This window comes from Mixophyes fleayi, chromosome 5, assembly GCF_038048845.1.
Source record: "Mixophyes fleayi isolate aMixFle1 chromosome 5, aMixFle1.hap1, whole genome shotgun sequence".
Taxonomy (NCBI): domain Eukaryota; kingdom Metazoa; phylum Chordata; class Amphibia; order Anura; family Limnodynastidae; genus Mixophyes; species Mixophyes fleayi.
In genome coordinates, this window is record NC_134406.1 from 22990861 (window position 1) to 23013608 (window position 22748).

General features: G+C 41.7%; 2 protein-coding genes across 9 annotated transcripts in view; one reads left to right on the forward strand and one right to left on the reverse strand.

The window, feature by feature from the left end:
• Positions 1-6189: 6189 nt before the first annotated feature.
• Positions 6190-16368, forward strand: CYP51A1 (cytochrome P450 family 51 subfamily A member 1). Of its 3 annotated transcripts, none has more exons than XM_075211828.1 (11): positions 6190-6483; positions 7988-8152; positions 8559-8657; positions 10376-10552; positions 11204-11330; positions 12213-12387; positions 12969-13088; positions 14325-14520; positions 14649-14744; positions 14832-15000; positions 15997-16368. In XM_075211828.1, the coding sequence occupies exons 2-11, from the start codon at positions 7994-7996 to the stop codon at positions 16173-16175; spliced, it is 1497 nt and encodes a 498-aa protein (XP_075067929.1). In that variant the 5' UTR covers positions 6190-6483; positions 7988-7993; the 3' UTR covers positions 16176-16368. The 3 variants fall into 3 exon arrangements, with proteins under 3 accessions (XP_075067929.1, XP_075067930.1, XP_075067931.1); XM_075211829.1 differs by lacking the exon at positions 6190-6483 and adding an exon at positions 6619-6634; XM_075211830.1 differs by lacking the exon at positions 6190-6483 and adding an exon at positions 6873-6889.
• Positions 16369-20726: 4358 nt separating this feature from the next.
• The window catches only part of AKAP9 (A-kinase anchoring protein 9), a 161735-nt gene continuing 159713 nt past the window's right edge, over positions 20727-22748 (reverse strand). For all 6 annotated transcript variants that reach the window (XM_075211837.1, XM_075211836.1, XM_075211833.1 and 3 more), the window contains 2 exons: positions 21629-21750; positions 20727-21223 (listed from right to left, as the gene is read on the reverse strand). In XM_075211837.1, the coding sequence (XP_075067938.1) occupies positions 21180-21223; positions 21629-21750 (166 nt within the window). In that variant the 3' untranslated portion in view covers positions 20727-21179. The remainder of the gene's footprint in view (positions 21224-21628; positions 21751-22748) is intronic.

The window sequence follows — 22748 nt, forward strand, 5'->3', positions numbered from 1 at the left end:
GAGAGGTGCAGGGGAACAGATTAGGGGTATGCTTTTCACAGATCTAATCCTCATTTGCACTATCTTAAGAGATGGCATTGAAATGTTTGATTCTTCTTCACTAAATTCATTACCATACAGTCCTGTGAGTGTCAGCTACTTTTCTTCCTTTTTCATTTTCTTTAATATTGTTTTTTTTTTTTATGTGTTTGTGGTACGACAAAGCTGTGTCTGTTTTTGGAATGCCACAATACATTTGCCTTTATGCATATCAATTTTCGGGAGTGTTTGATTTGTTGTTGTTTTTTTTTTTAACTATTTATTTTGAAAAATAGCAATCATGTACAGATAAGAATCAACAATTAGTACATTTGCAGGAATAGAAACAAAAACAGAGAGCAATACATATCACGGGCATATGTCAATGAAACTGAAAATATTTGAGTAGCAAATATCCAATATAGCCAGAGGTTATCATTAAACAGACAGGTAAATATACAATTGTTATCCAGAATACTCAAGAAACTATAACATCTTATAACAATATAGGGGGGGGGGGGGCACTGGTCATCACCGGTCGTCACTGAGAATGAAAGAAAAAGAGGACATACTTCCCTTTATCCACACAATTCCTTACCCATATCTTTTCCTTTCCCTTTTGTAAGGAGAGAAACAAATAAATAAAAGAGGGGAAATAAAAGTTTCGAAGGAGATTACTACTTAGATTCTCTGGGGAGGGAGACAGCATCAAGAGTCAGGCCACCTATGAGCATAGGGAGTTCTTCTTAGGAAGAAGGAGTTGGTACAAGAGGTATGGGGTTATAAGTAAAGCCAGGGAGCCCAAATCTGGTGAAATTTATCATCCTTATCATGCAGGTGGTATGTAATCTGTTCCATCTGGGCAATAAACCAAATATAGGATCGCAAGGCCGCCATAGTGGGGGGTTCAACTTGTTTCCAAGACTTAGCTACTAGACATTGCGCAGCAGCCAGAACATGGGAAGCCAATTTCGCAGACTGTCTATCATCATTAATCAGAGGATAACAGAGAAGAAAAGACCATGGGTCTTTCCGGACAGGGCATGGAAGGAGGGAGGAGAGGAGGGTCCTAACTCGATCCCAAAAGGAGGATATTTTAGGGCAGAACCACCAAATATGTAAGAAAGATCCCATCTGGCCACCACCCCGCCACTTTATATGCGTTCTCCTTCACCAAGGTGGAAATAGAGCTGGTGGTGACTTGATCCCTTATGATTTCCCAATAATCCTCCTCTGGGGGGGGGGGGGCAGATCCCTCTTCCACTCCCTCTCATACCTGCCGCCCGGAGGTAAAAGTACATTGAGAATTAGGCTGTAGATATAGGAGATTGTGCCCTTACCCAAAGGTGAGGAGAGACATAGGGATTCAAAGACAGAATTAAGCGAGGGGAGAGGAGCCCCCCCCCCCCCCCCCCCCGAGGAGAGAGCCTACAAAGTGTCATAACTGGAAATACTGGTAAAATTTAGGATGGAAACTTGGATATTTAGAGTGTAGACCATCCCAGGAGATAAAGGCCCCCTGAAATAATAGGTCTCCGACAAATCGAACTCCCGCAGTGACCCAGGGACCATAGAAGGCAGAGGAGAGCCCAGGAGGAAAGGCAGGGTTACCCCAAAGAGGTAGGACAGTAAGAGCGGACATCGGTATATTGAGATGGGACCGGCAGGTCCCCCATATCGCAGCTGAGAATATCAAGGTAGGACATTGGGAGGTGAGGGGGGATCTAGCTTGTTTTGAGAGACTCCATATACAGGACAAAATTGGAAATTTAAGATAGGCGGATTCGATGTCAACCCACGACAGTGCCGCGGGGAAGGGGGGGGGCAAAGGAGGCTACAATCTGCCTCAGATGAGCCGCCCAATAGTAAATTTTCAAATCAGGAAAACCCCTACCACCACCTCTGGTGGGTCTCTTTAAGAGAGCCAACTTAATCCTGGGAGACCGGCCGTTCCAGATAAATCTAGAAAGACTTTTTGGAGAGATGACAGATCCGAAAGGGGAACTCGAACAGGAAGGGTCTGGAAATAATAGAGGAGCTTGGGAAGGAGGTTCATCTTGACAGAGATGACCCTGCCCAGCCACGAGATGATCAATGAGCGCCAGGAGAACAGTTCAGACTTGATTTTAGCAAAGAGGCCCGGGTAGTTCTCCAGGTAGAGGGAGTCATAGGAGTCAGTAATAAAGATACCTAAGTATTTAATTTTCTTTCTCTGCCACCGAAAATTAAAGCGGGAGGTGAGTACCAGTCCTTCTGCGGAGGGAATATTGAGGAGAGCTTCCGATTTTGTAATATTGATCTTGTAACCCGAGAGGTGCCCATAGTGGTGTAAAATGCTAAAGAGTCCAGGAAGTGACTTCTTTGGCTGCAGGAGAGTCAGAAGGACATCATCCACAAAGAGAGAGAGCTTACTCTCCAGATTCCCCGTTCGCACACCCTGTATGTCCGGGGAGGCCCGGATAGAGGCAGCAAGAGGCTCTATAACGATGGCAAAGATGAGAGGAGACAGAGGGCACCCCTGGCGGGTACCGTTGGATATGGTGATAAGGTCAGAGGGAGAACCGTTGATCATGACTCTTGAATACCCGTGAGGAGGTTACCCGAAATCCCAAACGCCGACAAGGCTCGGGACATAAAGCTCCAGGAGATCCTGTCAAAAGCCTTCTTGGCATCAAGGGAGAGAATAATGGCCGGGACCTTCCTGGTATTAATGATATGAATCGGATCAACGACTCTCCTGGTATTGTCTCTGGCCTGATGTCCCGGTATAAAGCCAACCTGATCATAATGTATAAGGGAGGGAAGGACCGAATTTAATCTATTAGCCAAAATTTTAGCATATAATTTGACACCTGTATTAAGTAAGGAGATAGGGCGATAACTAGCACAGTCATGAACATCCTTACCCACTTTATGAATGACGGAGATCCTAGCCTCCAAAGAATCCCTAGACAAAGAACCCCCAGTCAGGATTGAGTTGAATAGGGTGTGTAAACAGGGGACCAGAAGCCCAGCAAACCTCTTATAATACACAGCAGTAAAGCAGTCCGGCCCTGGAGCCTTTCCTGATTTTTGAGACTTTATGGTCTGTTCAATTTCATCTCTAGTAATCTCATCCCCCAGAAGAGTACTCGTCTGTGGAGAGAGTTTCGGAAGCTTAGCAGACGCAAGAATAGATTCAATCAACTGCGAGTGTTGTTGGGAGACTAAGGGATCAGAGGGCTGGGGAAGGTTATAAAGTTTAGTGTAATAGGATTGGAAGGCAGCACTTATCCGCTGAGGGTCATAATGTAAAACTCCATCGGAGTCCCTGATAGCCAGGAGATTCCAGGCCGCTATCTTAGCTCTAAGTTTGGTGGCCAGCAATCTATCGGCCTTGTCCCCCTTTTCATAAAAGCGCTGATTGAGCCACTTCAGTTTTTTAGCAACCTGGTGGGATAATAAGAGATTTAGTTCACCACGGACAGAAGCAATCTCCTGGAGAACCAAGGGATCAGGGTTCAATTTGTGGCGTTGCTCTAAAGCTCTCAGCGAGTCCTTCAGTTGAATAGTTTTAGCCAGACGGAATTGCTTAGTCCGAGATGCCAGAGCAATAAGATGACCCCGTATTACCGCCTTATGGGCGTCCCAGAGAGTCATAGGAGAGATATCAGGGGTGTCGTTTGTCTCAAAATATTCAGAGAGAAGAGAATGTAGGTGAGTAGTGGTTTCTTTATCATGTAGGAGTGATTCGTTGATTCTCCAGGTTGCTCTAGGAGGGCAGTGAGCAAGGGAGGTGAGTACAGCGGAAACAGGGGCATGGTCTGACCAGGTAACAGGGAAGATTTGGGAGGAGCTAAGTTTAAGAGTGAGGTCGTGGCTGAGCAGGATCATGTCAATCTGGGAGTAGGTATTATGGGCAGAAGAGAAGGTATAATCCCTGGCCAAGGGGTCCGATATTCTCCATGAGTCATATAAGTTATGGAGTTTCAGAAAAGCCTGTAAGTCAGCTGTGGTGTGGGCATCTCTCCTGAGGGGAGAAGAGGAGGGGCCTGAGGAACGATCTATAGTTGGGGCTAAAACAGCATTGAAGTCACCAGCGACAATAAGTTCACCCTGACGGATACGCGCTAACAAAGAACCCAGTTTTCTGAAGACGGTGTTGGGTGCATAGAGGTTCACTAGAGTGCAGGGGAGATTATTCAGAGTGCCTATGAGAATCAGGAATCTACCTTCTTTATCTTTATGAGAGTCATGAAGTTCGAAAATTAAATGGCGCGCAAACAGGATTGCTACACCCCGCTTTTTCTGCCTATGGTCACATGCATGAAATGTCAAGGGAAGTTTTCTGGAATGAAGCTCGGGGTGGAGATGTTGGACAAAATGAGTTTCTTGTAGGAATATCAAATCTCCTTTAAGAGATTTAAGAGACGAATGGAGTTTAGCCCGTTTCTGAGGGGATTTGAGGCCCTTAACATTATAGGAGATAAGGCTAAGGGTCATAGAAAAATCAATGAGGGGAGCGCTAAAGACCAGAAGAGGGAAGAGATGTCAGGGGAGAGGAGACAAAAAGAAGAGTGTACAGGGAATAACATGGTAGGTGACGACCAATGAGGAGAAGGAGGGGAGAACCAAAGGTTAAGGGTACAAGGGGATCGACATAGCAGACCAAAGTCCAATTGTCGCAAATGCTGGTAGAGGATAGGACATGATGGCCAAGCGTAGAGCCCTAGGCTCTAAGGGGGGTGGTAGACCAAGAGCAACCACAAAAAAAAAAATCGGAGGGCCGGGGGACCCAGAAAGGGAACCCGAGGGGCCAATTTAGTGTGTATCACCTATTGAGAGGGAGGGGAGTAGGGAAGGTATAAGATTACTGACCCCTACGGTAGAGGAGGCAAAGGGGGAGTACATGGAAGGAGAAGACAAAGGTAATAATTATCAACAATAACCATATTATATGAGGTAGGAGATAATTCAATAACACTAGACATATAGTAGTAGACACATGTGAAGCCACTGAGTGTGGCCCAGTAAAAGAGCATCATTTTTTTTTTCTCCATTATGAAACAGAGTACCGGGCTGATTTTTTGTGTGGTAGTAATGTATAACTTTTTTAAACAGCCCCCAAAAAACGGGATCCCTATTGTCAATTGAACCTAGAGTTTTTAATTCTATTCGAAAAACGTGCGTTTTTGCCGTAATGCAAAACATGAGGCAGATAAAGTAATTTGGTTTGGATTCGGGAGAAAGTTACCTTATGGGTCCAAATTTTGTGGCGATTCCTTAATAAACACCCGTCCGTGGTACTTCAAATAAACTGGATAAAGAAGCCGTGATTAGTAAATTATTTAATAAATTGAAAAAGCAATATTTAATCAATTAATTGTCAGACAGTCGAGATATTTGGCAGAAATAGTTGTTTTGACATCCTCTCTTAACTAAAAAAATTTCCAAAAAATCTGAGATGGGTGGTGGGCATTTCATGTTTTTTTGGATGATCTGATGTGGAATGACCCAGTTATTACAAGGATTGCTGTCATTTTAACAGTAGTACACTATTTTTGCGCCCTATCCCTTTTCATTTATATATATATATATATATATATATATATATATATATATATATATATAAAAAAATTACTGTGTAATTAGGTAGCATACACTACATAATTAGGTAGTATATATTTATGTAGTATTGTGAATAGTATTATACACATCCTGTATAGTAATTATATAGTGTATGATGAGCATAATTTAATAGTGTTAGCAGAATATTCTATTAGATACTTTTGTTTAAATGAAACAAAATATTTTGTTTCTGTCAGACGCGTGTACACGGTGTGAGCCGCCGTCAGACAGATGCACACGGTGTTACCCGCCGTCAGACGGGGTCACACGGTGTTACCCGCCGTCAGACAGGTGCACATGGTGTTACCCGCTGTCAGACGTGTGGTACTAGGCACTGGAGGTTGCACCTGAGATAACGGCGCTCAGTAACCATGGCCACACCCCCACCTGGCCACACCCCCCGCCTCACAGGCTGACACTGGCGTCACCGCCTCACACACCTCAGCGCCTCAGCGGATAAGACCAGCCGCCTCTGACGTCACATAGGCAGACATCAGATCAGCCGTCTGCAGCCAATGAGCGCGCAGCGTCCTGTAACAGCCTACAGCAGCCGGTGAATGACCACGCCCACTCGCACGGTGGCCCCGCCCAGCAGCAAAGGTGCTTTCTATACAGGGACCTGCCGGGGTATCCGCAGTGTCCGGTCCTGGTCAGCGCTGACAGCAGCTCCCTGCGCCTCCACCTCGGTGATATCACCTCATACTGACTGACAGCAGGCGGGGATCTACTGACAGCATCGTAGCTCCGCCCACTCCCGCCCCTATCACTCTTACTGCAAAAGCGGACGGAGGTGAGAACACCCCCACTCACTGCAAGGACCGGGACCAGGTGCTGTCACTGATCACAGCATCTGTACAGGTATGACTGCAGCAGTCTATATATATAGTATATACATACATATATACAGACATAGTGATCACAGCATCTGCACAGGTATGACTGCAGCAGTCTATATCTATCTATCTATCTACATGTATACACACATATACTGATCACAGCATCTGTACAGGTATGACTGCAGCAGTCTATATATATATAGTATATACATACATATATACAGACATAGTGATCACAGCATCTGCACAGGTATGACTGCAGCAGTCTATATCTATCTATCTATCTACATGTATACACACATATACTGATCACAGCATCTGCACAGGTATGACTGCAGCAGTCTATATATATATATATATATATATATATATATATATATATATACACACACACATATACACACACACTGATCACAGCATCTGCACAGGTATGACTGCAGCAGTATCTATCTATCTATCTATTTATATCTATATCTACATTTATACACACACATATACTGATCACAGGATGCAGCAGTCTATATCTATCTATCTACACATACATATATACACATATACTGATCACAGCGTCTGTACAGGTATGAATGTAGCAGTCAATATCTATCTATCTATCTATCCATACATATGTACATGTATACACACATAGTGATCACAGCATCTTCACAGGTATAAATGCAACAGTCTATATCTATCTATCTATCTATACACATACATATATACACATATATTGATCACAGCGTCTGTGCAGGTATGCAGCAGTCAATCTATACATATGTATATACACACACATTTACTGGTCAGAGCATATGTACAGATATGCAGCAGTCTATATATACATATAAATATATTATACACGCATATACTGATCACAGCATCTGCCCAGGTATCTATGTATCTATCTATCTATCTATTTATCTACATACATGTATACACACACACGTATATACTGATCACAGCATCTATACAGGTATGCAGCAGTAGTCTATATCTATCTATATATATATATATATATATATATATAACATATACACATACATACATGTATACATACACATATACTGATCACAACATCTGTACAGGCATCTGCAGTGGCTGAGACCACTGACATTGGACAAGCAATTTAATGAATACTAAAGCTGCCTTTTCATACTAATAACTTGTATTCAAAGCCTTTATTAAAATAAATATTCACACACTGATACATAATGTCAAAGAAAAGCTTTATGGACAAAATCAACCAGTATCTACTTGGCTATCATTTTAGTTTGATATAGATATATATATATATATATATATATATATATATATATATATATATATATATATATATATATATATATTATTTATATACCCCCACACAAGGATATGTAGCCAGAACACTATTAGTGCAAAAAGCATAACAAAAATATTTTGAGCCATTTAGGGAACACACATTATGTGTTTTCTTAATATTTCTTCTTTACCCAGCACTGAAATTCTAATATATCTATCCATTTCTGTAATGGTGTACTGTATTTATTTCCTAGGTGACCATGTTGAGTCTGTGGCAGGCAGGTGGAGCCCTGCTAGAGGAGGCTGTGGGGGGCAGTTTAGCCTCTAAGGTGCTGCTTCCCTGCGCCTTCCTTCTTCTACTGGCGTACCTGTCTAAGCTGGCCTTCAAGCACCTGCAGGCAGTCGACACTGACCAAGGGGTACGTTTGCAGTGGTGGAATAATTGATTACTATTTGTCAGCAGACAATGGGTAGAAATACGTACACATGCTATATTACTAGATAGTATTAAGCTGTCTGTAGACTTAACCACAACTGCATATATGATACCAACTCACCAGTGCTTTATTGTTTTTACTTTTGTTTCATATTCTACTTGTGGTAGAATGTCTTTACGATAAATGCATGTGGAAGTTATGTTGTACATCTGTGGTATTTAAGAAATAATATGATATTTTATACATAACTTTTGTGTTATGGAGGAATTTAAGTAGATTGGGAAATTATGAAAATATGAATACAATTCAGGATACCTGTCACAGGTGTTGAATAGGACTTCCTAAGAAATTCGCACAGAAGTGACGCCTCTTATTTTCCTAACTGCAGAAAAATCCTCCATACATTTCATCTGCGATTCCTTTTCTGGGACACGCTATATCTTTTGGGAAGAGTCCAATTGAATTCTTAGAAAATGCATATGAAAAGGTGAGTTTGTAAGTTGTATGCACTTTTCTCTCCACAAAGGACATATGTGTGATACCTTTTTGGGGACAAACTAAGAAATATCCATTGCTTTGGGTGTGTACTCATTGGTGTCTGTTCATCGTACGAGGAGGTGAACACAGAATGAATGGTGAATAGTGATCTGTATGAGAATCGTGTTGTCAGTGTTCAGACTGCTGTGTTCAGTGTTTGGTGTCCGTGCTTTCTGTGTATTTCTTATGGTGCAAAACTACAACCTATGTACCTTATCTCAGTGCAGACTAGTTCTTATTTCTACCATTGTAGCAACAAATGGGTTTCGGTTAAAATATGCACCTTGCACCTTTTACTAGATGAGGTCGTAATGTACAATCATCCCGCACCTAAGACATTGAGTAATCTCTGCCGTTTGAAGTCTTTGTACCCTGAATGATGTCTTACTCTTGTTACAGTATGGCCCAGTCTCTGTACCCTGAATGATGCCTTACTCTTGTTACAGTATGGCCCAGTCTCTGCACCCTGAATGATGTCTTACTCTTGTTACAGTATGGCCCAGTCTCTGTACCCTGAATGATGTCTTACTCTTGATACAGTATGGCCCAGTCTGTGCACCCTGAGTGATGTCTTACTCTTGTTACAGTATGTCCCAGTCTCTGTACCCTGAATGATGTCTTACTCTTGTTACAGTATGGCCCAGTCTCTGTACCCTGAATGATGTCTTACTCTTGTTACAGTATGGCCCAGTCTCTGTACCATGAATGATGCCTTACTCTTGTTACAGTATGGCCCAGTCTGTGCGCCCTGAATGATGTCTTACTCTTGTTACAGTATGGCCCAGTCTCTGTACCCTGAATGATGTCTTACTCTTGATACAGTATGGCCCAGTCTGTGCACCCTGAATGATGTCTTACTCTTGTTACAGTATGGCCCAGTCTCTGTACCCTGAATGATGTCTTACTCTTGTTACAGTATGGCCCAGTCTCTGTACCCTGAATGATGTCTTACTCTTGTTACAGTATGGCCCAGTCTCTGTACCCTGAATGATGTCTTACTCTTGTTACAGTATGGCCCAGTCTCTGTACCCTGAATGATGTCTTACTCTTGTTACAGTATGGCCCAGTCTGCGCACCCTGAATGATGCCTTACTCTTGTTACAGTATGGCCCAGTCTCTGCACCCTGAATGATGTCTTACTCTTGTTACAGTATGGCCCAGTCTCTGTACCCTGAATGATGTCTTACTCTTGTTACAGTATGGCCCAGTCTCTGTACCCTGAGAGATGTCTTATTCTTGTTACAGTATGGCCCAGTCTGTGCACCCTGAGTGATGTCTTACTCTTGTTACAGTATGGCCCAGTCTGTGCACCCTGAATGATGTCTTACTCTTGTTACAGTATGGCCCAGTCTCTGTACCCTGAATGATGTCTTACTCTTGTTACAGTATGGCCCAGTCTCTGCACCCTGAATGATGTCTTACTCTTGTTACAGTATGGCCCAGTCTCTGTACCCTGAATGATGTCTTACTCTTGTTACAGTATGGCCCAGTCTGTGCACCCTGAGTGATGTCTTACTCTTGTTACAGTATGGCCCAGTCTGCGCACCCTGAATGATGTCTTACTCTTGTTACAGTATGGCCCAGTCTCTGTACCCTGAATGATGTCTTACTCTTGTTACAGTATGGCCCAGTCTGCGCACCCTGAATGATGTCTTACTCTTGTTACAGTATGGCCCAGTCTTCAGTTTTACCATGGTGGGGAAAACCTTTACCTACTTGGTAGGCAGCGATTCTGCCGCATTGCTGTTTAACAGCAAGAATGAGGATCTGAACGCAGAAGATGTGTACTCCCGTCTCACCACCCCAGTGTTTGGGAAAGGCGTTGCTTACGATGTCCCTAACCCGGTAAGATATCAGAGGACAATTTAAGTTTTTTTTTTATTGTTAAACTGGTTCCAGTGTTATTGACTATATACTTTGTTTTTTTTTTACATTTGTCTTTATTATGTGGCTGTGAGGATTTCATACAAAAATAGTTAATTTCTATAGTGCAGGAAATACAGGGAAGGTGATTGATCACTATTGGATGAATACAGTGGTGTAACCTCTTCCCTAGTAAAGTGAGGAACTAACTCAGCATTGCTTCTAGGAAGTGAAAATGTCTCAGCAGAGAAAGGGTTAAATAGGAATATTTGTTTCTGTTGCATTTGTACCTTATGGATCAATACCAGTGTCTATAGAACTAATAAGTATAGAGGTGCAGCCACACTGACATCTGTCAAACAGCAATGCTGATCCCAGGCAAACCTAGAACAAATGGCAATGTCACTGTTCTATACTTTGTACTATGAAGTGAATTAATCACTTTTTAGAGCCTGAAGTTGTTGCAGCAGAGTAGGAAGATTGTTTCCATTGTATCTGTCACCTGCACAGTGGAGGCAGCCGGTTTGTGGGCTCATTGCTTCGGATATAACATCTCTGGTATTATTAGGACGCACCTTCATCTCAGCCTAGATACTATTATTCATGTGTTGTATGTCTTGAATCTCTTTGTAGATCTTTCTGGAACAGAAAAAAATGTTTAAAACTGGTCTGAACATCGCTCATTTTAAAACGCACGTGGAATTGATTGAGGAGGAAACTCTGGAATACTTCAAACGCTGGGGAGAGAGCGGAGTTGGAAGTAAGAGCGTTTGTGAGGTGGTAATGACCACGTGTCATGTACTTGCCGGCTGTACACAACCCTCAAACACTGTACTCCACAGATCCGCTGATCTATGGGATGTATGAGGGAAAATGTATGATCCGGGGATAAGGGAAGAAGAAATGGAGGAGGTTCTGTTATATAAACATACCAAGACCAGCTTTTAATTGTGTTTCCTTGGATGTAAAATACACTAGGATATACATGCTCTGTTATTAGTTATTTGGGGTGGTTTATATTTATATACGTTTATTTTAAATTTCCCATATTGGCCTATTGAAATGTTAGGAGCTGTGGCTGATTCTTCCATGTTGTAGCCAGTCCGCTTCAGTCTGTTTTATCAATTACAAGGTTTATCGGCTATTGTAATAATAAATAAGTCATTTTCTTTATGAGATAGAAATAGGTTAATCCTCAATGTAACTAATGAAACAATGACCTCTGTAGTGAGGCTTAATACATGTTGGTTCTTACACTGCCCTGTCTGTTGCTGGTCCCCTTCTGCCAAATTCTTATACCAAGATTATTCACTCTCAGTGGTTAATGATAGAACGTGTGATGGTGAAGTGAGCCTGGAGGTTTAATGATTGTAGTCTTCTACGGTGAACGTGATTGTATTTATTAGACTGTCAGCTCCTTGGATCAGGGACTCTTTCCTTCCTCCCAGTGCCCCTCATTGCACATTTATTTATTGTATTTTATTTCCCTGTGTTTATAACTCCCTGTACATTTGTGTAGCACTGGTGACTCATTGGTACTATATATGGTACATGCGCCTCCCTTGTATTGTCTCCCTTCACTAGTAAACTAATATGAATTGTCAACGACAATACATAGTCTACAATGTGCTGTTTGTTCCAGACCTGTTTGAGGCCCTGTCGGAGCTGATCATCCTCACCGCCAGCCGCTGTCTGCATGGGAAGGAGATACGCAACATGTTAAACGAGAGGGTGGCCCAGCTGTACGCTGACCTGGACGGGGGCTTCACCCACGCGGCCTGGCTTCTTCCTGGGTGGCTTCCTCTGCCAAGCTTCAGGTATAATGAAAGTAACCCAAATGCACACTCTCCTACAGAGAAAAGCCAATGGGTGGGAGGATTCACTAGGTAGACACTTCATTGGTTTCTAATGTACTGAGACCGTCCGCCCCCCCCCCCCCACCCATCTGTGACCGCTGCTCTCCCCCCCCCCCCCCCCCTCCTCCCAATCTGTGACTGCTGGTCTCCTATTCCTGAAGTAACATTAGCCAGCTATCTTCACTCAGACATTGGAGACATTTATGAAATTTGGTGTTTCTCCCATAAGCTGGATAAGTGGATTAGAAACTGCGCTAGAAAATCGAAGGACTTAGTCTAGATTACTTTTTTTTTTTTTTTCTTTGCACCACTTTTCAAAAATGTCTGAATATATTTCTTAAACCATAATATCAATTCATTTGATTTCTGTAATAGCTTTAGCCTGTGCAAATATATTTGTCCTCTATAGGACCGTATGTGTGTTAGTTAGATTTCTAGTCGGCGTTCTGTTCATTTACCTTCAGTATCTGTGAAGATTTGCTTGTGACATTATGACCTCTTACTTCCTTATACATCCCACGATCTTAATGGTCTATTTCCAGACGCAGAGACAGAGCGCACCTAGAGATCAAGAAGATCTTCTACCAAGTAATCCAGAAACGCAGACAGTCTCTGGAGAAGGAGGACGATATGCTGCAGACCCTGATGGATGCCACCTACAAGTATGTATCTAGAGACTTTATCTGTGATACGCTGTTATACATATAGACATCATGCAGCAAGGTGTAATAGTTTGTCTGTGAAGTGATGTGCTTGTATCATGAAATATCGAGTTCGAGAAGGAACAATAACATTGAAGGAGCTAAGTTGTTTACTTAACTTCGATACAATTATGTGATATTCCAGATAACAGAAGACATCAATAGATATGAATGGAATGCAAGGTCTTGTACTTGTAAACCTTTGAAACTTTCTAGCACTGAAAATGTTGAGAACAGAATATGTAATCAGAACCAAATATGATGTGTAGATAATATAAGCATCCATTATATTAATGCCTGCACCGATATATTAAAAATGTAATGGGTACAGTGACGCTTAATGCAATGGATATTGTGAATCACAAACCACTCCTGTCATATTTTGATACATTTTATTGTATATTAAATGAGGATGAAATAAAAGCAATTGCCTCATTACCGCATTTTGTGTGGCACAGTGACCCTGATGCCCAATATGTTCAAAATAGATTTTATCATCACACGAACAAGCCTCAATCAGGCCAGAAGTAATCTGTCCGCATGGCCCGAACCTCATCTAATTTTGACACCTTGTATGGCCAAATCAGACATTGATCATGGTGCTTGTGCAGGTAATCGGGAGCAGCCTGCAGCGAGAGTATTGGGATGAATAAATGATTCCACCCATTCACCTGCTCTCATTTCTGTGTTTCCTCAAAACCTGTGGTTGTGCCACATATCTTTAGCACACATGGGGGTTTCCAAACATATTTGGTGCCTCAATTTTTTGTAAGCACATGCACAAAGATGACTATCACCGGACTGGTCAACGATGCAACCAGAAAGCAATCGGAAATAGACTAGTAATGTCTGTACAAATTAGTTGCAGCCATTCCACCTGAGCAACTTCCACATCTTTGCCCAACGTGACCGCACAGGAGTCCTATAATGATCATTGTCATCGGTCAGCTGGATGTTAGACCCCTATATAGAGCAATATTAGGTTAGTTTATTGGCGGTATGCAGACTATGACATAGAAGGGATCTTGGGCGGGATGTGAGCGCCCCTGACTAGTGCATTAGTGGTCTGTACATTAATAATAAGTAAACGTGGTGTTGGGGTGGGGGTGGCTGTGCCCACATCAGTGTCCTGTGCCTGGAGTGTATCTGTGCTTTGCCGGTACGATTGTGTTATGTACGTTCTGTTCCGCGTTGCAGGGACGGCACTCCTCTGAACGACGATGAGATAGCGGGAATGCTCATCGGGTTGTTACTTGCAGGACAGCACACGTCTTCTACAACCAGCGCCTGGATGGGCTTCTTCCTGGCTAAAAACAAATCTATTCAAGATCAGTGTTTTGAAGAACAAAAAACTTTGTTTGGGGAGGATCTCCCCCCTGTGACATATGACCAGGTGAGAGGTTGTCATAAATCACATTACTTCTATGCATGTCCTTTTCTGCCCCTTCAGTGTAATGCCACCTGGTGGAGGGGCCTATAGTAATGATGGAGATGGGAAAACAATACTGTTTATTTTTACAGCTTAAAGACCTGCAAGTCCTGGACCGCTGCATAAAGGAGACTCTGAGGCTAAGACCACCTATCATGACGATGATGAGGATGGCCAGGACACCCCAGGTCTGTAGCACCCACCATGTGTTGTATGTTACATACTTGTTCTTTAAATTGGTGACGGTGTAACGTTTGCTGGCTGTTTCTTTTCAGACTGTTGGAGAGTACAGTATCCCACCTGGGCATCAGGTGTGTGTATCTCCCACCGTTAACCATCGTCTTAAGGACATTTGGGTGCAGAACACAGAGTTTAATCCTGACCGATACCTCCATGAAAATCCCGCAGCAGGGGAAAAGTTTGCTTATGTTCCTTTTGGAGCTGGTAATAATAAAAATACTTGTCTTACTCATCAACTTTAAAACTGGCGCTTTGGAAAGTTGTTGTAACTTTCAACAAAATGTGTCTCCTGTGACTGGTGTGTGTGTGTGTGTGTGTGTGGTGTAGAGCAGAGCCATAAATGTGGGTATATGGCACCATATAATGACATAGGACAGTCTGTGACACTTTAAACCTGGCTGCCACAGTGACAACACCTGGAGAGGAAAGGGCAGTGTAAGTATTGTCTATGGCAGTGGTTTCCAAACTGGGTGCCGTGGCTTCCTGGAGTGGCAAGCAAGGCGGTTGACTACTTGGTAAATTTTTTTGGCTTAGGGGTGCCTTGAAAAAATTATGGAGACCCTAAGGGTGCCTCGGACCAAGAAAGTTTGAGATCCACTGGTCTATGGCATCAAACAGTGTGTGGTGGTATAATGAGGGGGGGACCCATTTTGGGATGTACCTTTTGGGATGTTGGGACTGGTGATGGTCACATGATGTAGATCTCAGATTCTCGTTACCCAGAGCATTGGGTAATATCTTGTGGAATTGGACTAATATATATTTGTTTCTTGAAGTCTATTGGGCAGTCAGCAAGTCACAGCGCTATCTGAATGACCAGCACTCCTGTTATACTGAATATATCACCACATTTCTTATACAGGATTGTCCTGTCAGCCATGGACTATGTAAACCAGATTGTGATAACTCCCTGCCTTTGTGCCCATACTGATCACTATGTCAGTCTGTTCCCAGCTTGTATTCAGCTGGCCAGTGACTGCGATGTTGATATGATTGTTCGGAGCTTAGTTTTGGATACTTAGGGCGACCCCCTTATCTAACACAAGCAACATATGCTAGAAAATATGCAGTATAATGTTTTACAAAACTTGCATAGTTGTATAGTGGGCTCCGAGTACTCTTGTTTTCTGCATCATTTAAGTAAATGTTATTGACTACGGTATTTTGTTGGACACTTGATAAACTTTTTGTCTATTTCAGGTCGACATCGTTGCATCGGAGAAAACTTTGCTTACGTTCAGATTAAAACAATTTGGTCTACAATGCTTCGCTTGTTTGAATTTGACCTGGTGGATGGATATTTCCCTACAATAAATTATACAACTATGATTCATACCCCCAACAACCCGATCATCAGATACAGAAGGCGGAAACTGTAATGCTGATTTTTATTTGGGAGGGGGGACTGTACATTACAGGGGGGGTTCAAACTTAATTGCTACTGTACATGTTATGTATTTTATAATCGGAATGTGAAATATTAATGTATAAAATCATTATGCATTTTAGGTTTTTTTTTTGTATGTTTAGACCGGTTGTAAATACATTGGATTAAACAAAGTTTAATTATGATTGATTGTGTCAATATGGTTTTCTTGTTAGAGGTTGCCCGATTATTTTTATGCTAGTCTATAAAAGTAATCACTGAATTTAATTTAAAAAAAAGCCATAATCTTACAGCACTATGGTATTTGTAGCAGTGAAACTGTGTCTTTTAATAATTTGTGGCTCTTGTTGGGTATGCTCCTGGGGGGCTTCTTCACAAAATGCGAAACGGCCAAGAGACGCTACAACATACTCTTTGAGAGTGGACAGTGCATAGTTGGATCATATTGTGGGCTGTTTTGGGGTTTTGCTGAAGTGCCCATATATCAACATTAGATGAATTGTTCTGAGTCATGGGCCGGGAACGTGTAATCACATTCTACAGAGTTCTCCACGGGACGTAACTTGTAAGAAACTGAAATGACCCAAAGAGTTGGGGCAGCATGTTTGCCACTCTGGGGGCACATGGAGAAATCACCTGGGTGGGAGAGGACCAACCATCAAAATATAATGTTGTATAGTTTAAAACCCTACAGAATAGAAAAGACATACAAAATAATAATCTTAGGTATAGCAGGTTAGCAAACTTTACTTAGAAATGACATGACTAGGGAGACCAATCTTATTGATCTGTATTGACTGACGCCTTAAAACTTATCTGTTAGCTCCTGGTCTTGACTAGTCACTATGCAATGACAGGTGAGGACCACTGTCGGTCTGGGGACTTATGCAATGTTCAGTCCTGCCTCTGACATGATCTTCTTGCCATTCTTACTAGGAGCTTGGGAAGTGCTAGCAATATGCTTGTCTCAGTGCAGATGTGACTGGTGGGAAGTGTGTCCTGCCTAAGCCGGTCACTCCTCGAAATGTTTTGCAACAACCCGACGATTCTCTGGAAACGCTTGCTGCATTCAAGATCTGGTTTTTAAATGTGGAAAAACTGGATTTGCATCAGCAAATCTCTGGGGTGCTTTTTCAGATAAGGGCTTAGGATGTGGCAGGCAGTGGATACCGTTGATCAAGATTGTAAAGTGCTATGGAATTTGCTGGCGCTATATAAAAAAATGTTGATAATGAATATTTCTCTGTAACCCACAGGAGCAAACTCCTGAATAGCACCCAAACATGCTCTTTCAGCTCTGAGATAGAGACTATATCAGTGATCCACCCGGTAATGGATGTCATTCCACTAGACCCTGTTCTCCAGATCAAGTTTGTTCCAAAGTTCCTGTAACTCTATCCCCTGCTTCTCTTGTGCTGTTAATTATTGGATTTAACGAAGTCGCCAAATTTAGATTCCAAGGGGTATATTTACTAAACTGCGGTTCTGAAATAGTAGAGCTGTTGCCTATAGCAACCAATCAGATTCTAGCTGTCATTTTGTAGAATGTACTAAATAAATAACTAGAATCTGATTGGTTAATATAGGCAACATCTCCACTTTTTCAAACCCCCAGTTTAGTAAATATACCCCTCAGTGGTCAGTGTGCTAGTCCAGATGCTGCACTTCTCGTGACATCCTGAACAGCTATGTTGATCTCATCTTTTAAATCATGCGGCTGGAAGAACTGGACTGTCAGAGTGGTCTTACCAGCGTTGCCGCTCTTGGAACCCATAGTAGAGCGCTAGAGGTACTGAGCGCTGCCGGGGAGGATTTCTGGAGGGTGTAAGTGTTTTTGGCTATTTCATTATGTAGATCTCGCTCAGGACTTCAGGACTAAACCTTCAGCCCCTCCCCCTTCCTCATCCTACCTATACCTGTAATGGCACTTTGGCGGAGATGTCCTGATGCCCCCTCTCTGAGGTGAGCAAAGAAATGGAAAAGATTATGTAATGAAAGCGGTGGTTCTATAGTGGTAGGAGGTTGGACTTTTGTCATTTCTGTTTTTGCCCAGTGCCCTTTTTCCGATTTCCCCCCCACACGCACCTAGGTGTGATTCTAATTTGTGGAGGTGTCTCCGTAGGTGAGCATCCTGATGTGTGTTGAGCAGACCGTACAGGCCACCAGTGTAAATCACTACAGTATACAATGTAAATGTGGTTCTGTTGGCCACAAATCCTAAAAAAGGTCCTTCTGTCCACATAAAATGTATGGTACAGATAATAAAGATGACAAATGGATGAGGGACATAATGTAAAAACTATTATAATAAAATATGAGCTTTTGTTGACATTTGTTTAAACTCACTTTATTCAACACATGAAAAATTCCATATGGGATGTAGCCTTTAAATGTCTGCATACTGTGCCTATAAAAAGTATTCTGACCTTGTTTTGTTAGACAGGGAATTCTTAACACTGATCAAGACAAGATACACTGTAATGTCATGGAACAAAAACCATCTCTGAAGCCTTTTCTTAATGAATTACAGATAAAAAAATCAGACAATTAATTACACAAGTACTCACCCCTCTTGTTCAAGAGAACCTTTAGTTAGCTACAGCTGTAAGTCTATTTGGGTAAATCTTTCACAGTCTTTCTATATAAAGCACTGTTCACCCAATCTTCATTACGAAAATTGCTTCAAATCTTCCAGCGTAACTTAAATGAACGGAGCAGTGCTCCATTTAGTCCCGTGGGTGTAAGTGCTGCTTACAGCACTTACCCCGTCCTAAGTAAAAATAAACAATAATAAGAATAAATAAAAGAAAATCTATTTGAACTAACAGCAAGTACTGCAGAGCAGTACTGAGAACAGCCCAACTCCTTGGGCACTTAAATAACACTGAGGAGCTTCAGGGGTTGAAGAGGGGAGGAACTTCTGTCAACAGTTACATTAACAGTTTGACTATTTAAGTGCCAACTCCATGTGCCCTCATACAACCCCATGGTAGCAGTGTCCCCCAGATTGGATGAAAGAGAAAAAGCAATTTGTAAATCATTACACGGATTCTCAATGGGTTTACGGTCTGAGCTTTGTCACTTCAGGACATTGATATTTTTTTTGTATTTAAGACACTTTAATGTGGCTTTTGCTGTATGTTTTATTTCATTGTCCTGCTGCAACATAAATCTCCCAAGTCCTAGGTCTCCAGCAGGTTTTCCTCCCAGGATTTGTCTATATCTTGCTGCATCTATGTTGTCCTCTATTATGACAAGTTTTTCCAGTCCCTGAAGCAGAGAATCATTCCCATAGCAATGTGATCCTGCCCCCGTGATTCATGGAAGGGGGTAGTAAGTTTGGGATGATGCACAGTGTTAGGCTTGTGACAAACATAGCGTGTAGCAGTGAGCCCAAGAGCGCACACTCTACGCTTAGTTTCATCAGATCATAGAATCTTCCTGTGCTCTGTGTATTGGTGGACATGCTGTCTGCCATCTTTCCATTGAAATGGACTGAAGTGCCCGGGCTACCGCTGTCCCATGTATAATTCTTTCCATGGTAGACTAACAATGTCAGAGTAGCCAAAAGCCTCTTGTTGTTGGCCTAACAAGTGCCCTTATCAGATATAGAGGACAGCCTGGTCTACAGGAAATGATACCTGGGTCACATTCTCTCAATGTATTTACAATGGGATTGAGGAATTGACGGTGCTCTGGTGGATATGAAAAGTAACTGAAATATTATCACCTTCCCCTGATTAGTGCTTTTTAATAACCTTTTCTCCGATTTGCTTTAAATATTTTTTATTTTTTTTATCTTCATGAGGAAGCTTGTTTGGAAATGCACTAACCAACTGTTGGACCTCTCACAGACAGGTGCATTTTATTAATCCACTGATTTAAAAAAAAAAAAAAAAAAAATACACCCGGCGGTCAGAGGTGGACTTCAATCAATTAATGAATTATGTGAGTTGATGACGTACCCAGCCTTAGAAATTATTTTTCTGAATTTTTAATCAATTGTCGAGGTTTTTTTTGTTTTGAAACAGGCAGTTGTTATCAAGAATTTTATGGCAAATTCAATTTCTAGCAATAAAAATACTCCATTTATTAAATTTTGTATATAATTTCCATCTGGTATTGAAGTACCAGATGTTTGTTTTGTTTAAAATTGCTTTACGGCTATTTTATTGAAGGCAAAGAAACCCGAACATGAACCAACGTCATCCTCTAAGAACTAAAAATGTCAGATTTGCAGGGTTCAATATTGTTATAGCAACAGTCAATCTTTTTACTGTTTAGTTTAGTAAACTAGTTGCGGTTGGTCCGGTAAAGGGTACGATTTAGAAAACAAATGATCCCTATAGACTACTCATCTTCCTCACCTTGAGACACAGCAATCAGTTCTACATCCGCATCACCGAACCATATTGTGTGTTCTTTGGGAAGTTACTGAATTTCTGGTCATTTACTGGAAGCTTGTAGCCTTATTTGTAATCATTATGATAGAAAGTAGATTTATTTTCGATATAATAGAGTCATTTATCATAAAACGTCATAGTTGAAATTGATGAAATTTATTTCAGTACTTTGACAAAATACCCATAAAATTCAAAACTTCTACCATTACAAAAATAGTTCTCTACATATGATATCTTTTGCCGGTAGCAAATATTCGGACAAGACCGTTTCGATTTCAGCCTCTGAGCAAGGCCTCCCGTTCCGTAATACATAAAAGTTCCATTCACCCTCTTGATAAATACGTATAAGTTAATCAATTAAATTAGAAATCCACAAAATGTACAGGTCATTGACAGCTGATTAAAAAAAAAAACAAAAACAAAAAAAAAACAAGAACACAAAGTAGCCGATATACAGAAATCGCAGAACGCTTGACGCAGCTTTGTTGTATCCGATTGTTCTATGGGGCGGATGTTGGTCCCGCGATATACTCAATACGGGTGGACAGAAGCAGCACAATCTTATAGAAGGTAATTCAAGTATTACAGGGATATTATCTTCTTATGCCGAAGTGTGTTGTGTTGTTTGCACTTGACCCTGTAATGAAACACAACCAGAGATGGATGGTTATTATGAGGTGTTTGACCTACAATGATGCAGACTCACTTTCTATCAGCACAGGTCACTATGGGCGATGCTATAATGTGCGAGACACACCTACTAAATGAATGCAGGCTAACCAAAGCACAGGTCCGGTACAGATATTATATTATGTCTCTAAATCATGCACCAACATTTATATTCTAACCTAATTTTCACTATTAGTGAATAACCAGCAGCACTTGGACTATGTGTTTTTCTGGCTAAACCACTGCCGGATGAGTCTACTCTCCGCTGAAACAGCCGGTCAGACATATCCGGGTCAGTCTATTGTGTGACCATATCTGCTGTACCTACGTTACTGTAGAACAGAAGGGTATACAATATAAATATCAGTATTACCTGATGACACGCTCCCTAATCGCTTCTGCAAGGCCTCCAGCCGGGCTATATAATCGGTTAATGCTCGGTCAGGATCATAATGCTGAAGATGAGAGCAGGGACTCGATTCCGATGACATGTACCTGCAGGGAAGGTATAGCAATCATTGTGAGACAAAGAAACAGAATTACTGAGTGCACCTAACTATAATAAGGCTCAAATGGACAGTCAGTACTAGAAACATATTAAGTTGGGTATTTGAAGAGGGATAATATGAATGTAAAATACACATTTTATTGGATAGGTAATAGAACTATTAGAAGAGCGGATGTAGGGAGTCATTTTAGACAATCCGCACTTGGTATCAATACGTGATGATAAAATAACACCCGATCGTCCTCATGTATTTGTGTGGTGGTGATTGGGAGTGGGGGCTTTGAGAGACTAAAAAGTAATACACTGGGTCACATTTAGAGGAACAAAACAAGTAAAGGAGCAATTTACACTTTGGTAATACCATGTTGCACTGTGGGGAGGGGGGATTTAAAGTGTGAGAGTTTTAGAGTTGGGGGTGGTGCGTGTCCTACTCAGCTCTATATTGCAGTGTAGAAATAAAGCTGTCCAGTGTTATGTGCTACATGCAGATCAGCCAGTATTCCCCTGCATGCAGAAAATACTGAAATGCATGTGCACCCCTTGCAGTGCGACACGTTTTATGCAGAAGGAATTTTGCACTGTTTTCCTTTCTCCTAATTCTAAATGTGACCCAGTGTCTTTATATAAAGTATAAATCATTGGTTAGGTCATACCTTGAATGTTGGATATTTTAGTATATACAGCAAATTAGAGTACATGGTGTCCTTACTCCTGCCCTTTGTTGTTTTGACATGTGTGTTCTATAATATAATCCTTTGTGTTGATTATTATTCTACTTTCCTCTCTATTTCTTAGGAAGAAGCTCTCACAAATTCTCCATTTAAGCCTTTACAGCCAAGCTACTCAGACATAATACATCCTGTTGTCCCCTACTGGGATAGACTACACATTGTGAAGCTCTCATGTGACCGCTGTATACACCTGTCACACATCGCTATGGTTTATAGCTAGACCAGGTGGGCAGTTACTAATTTTCCCAACATGT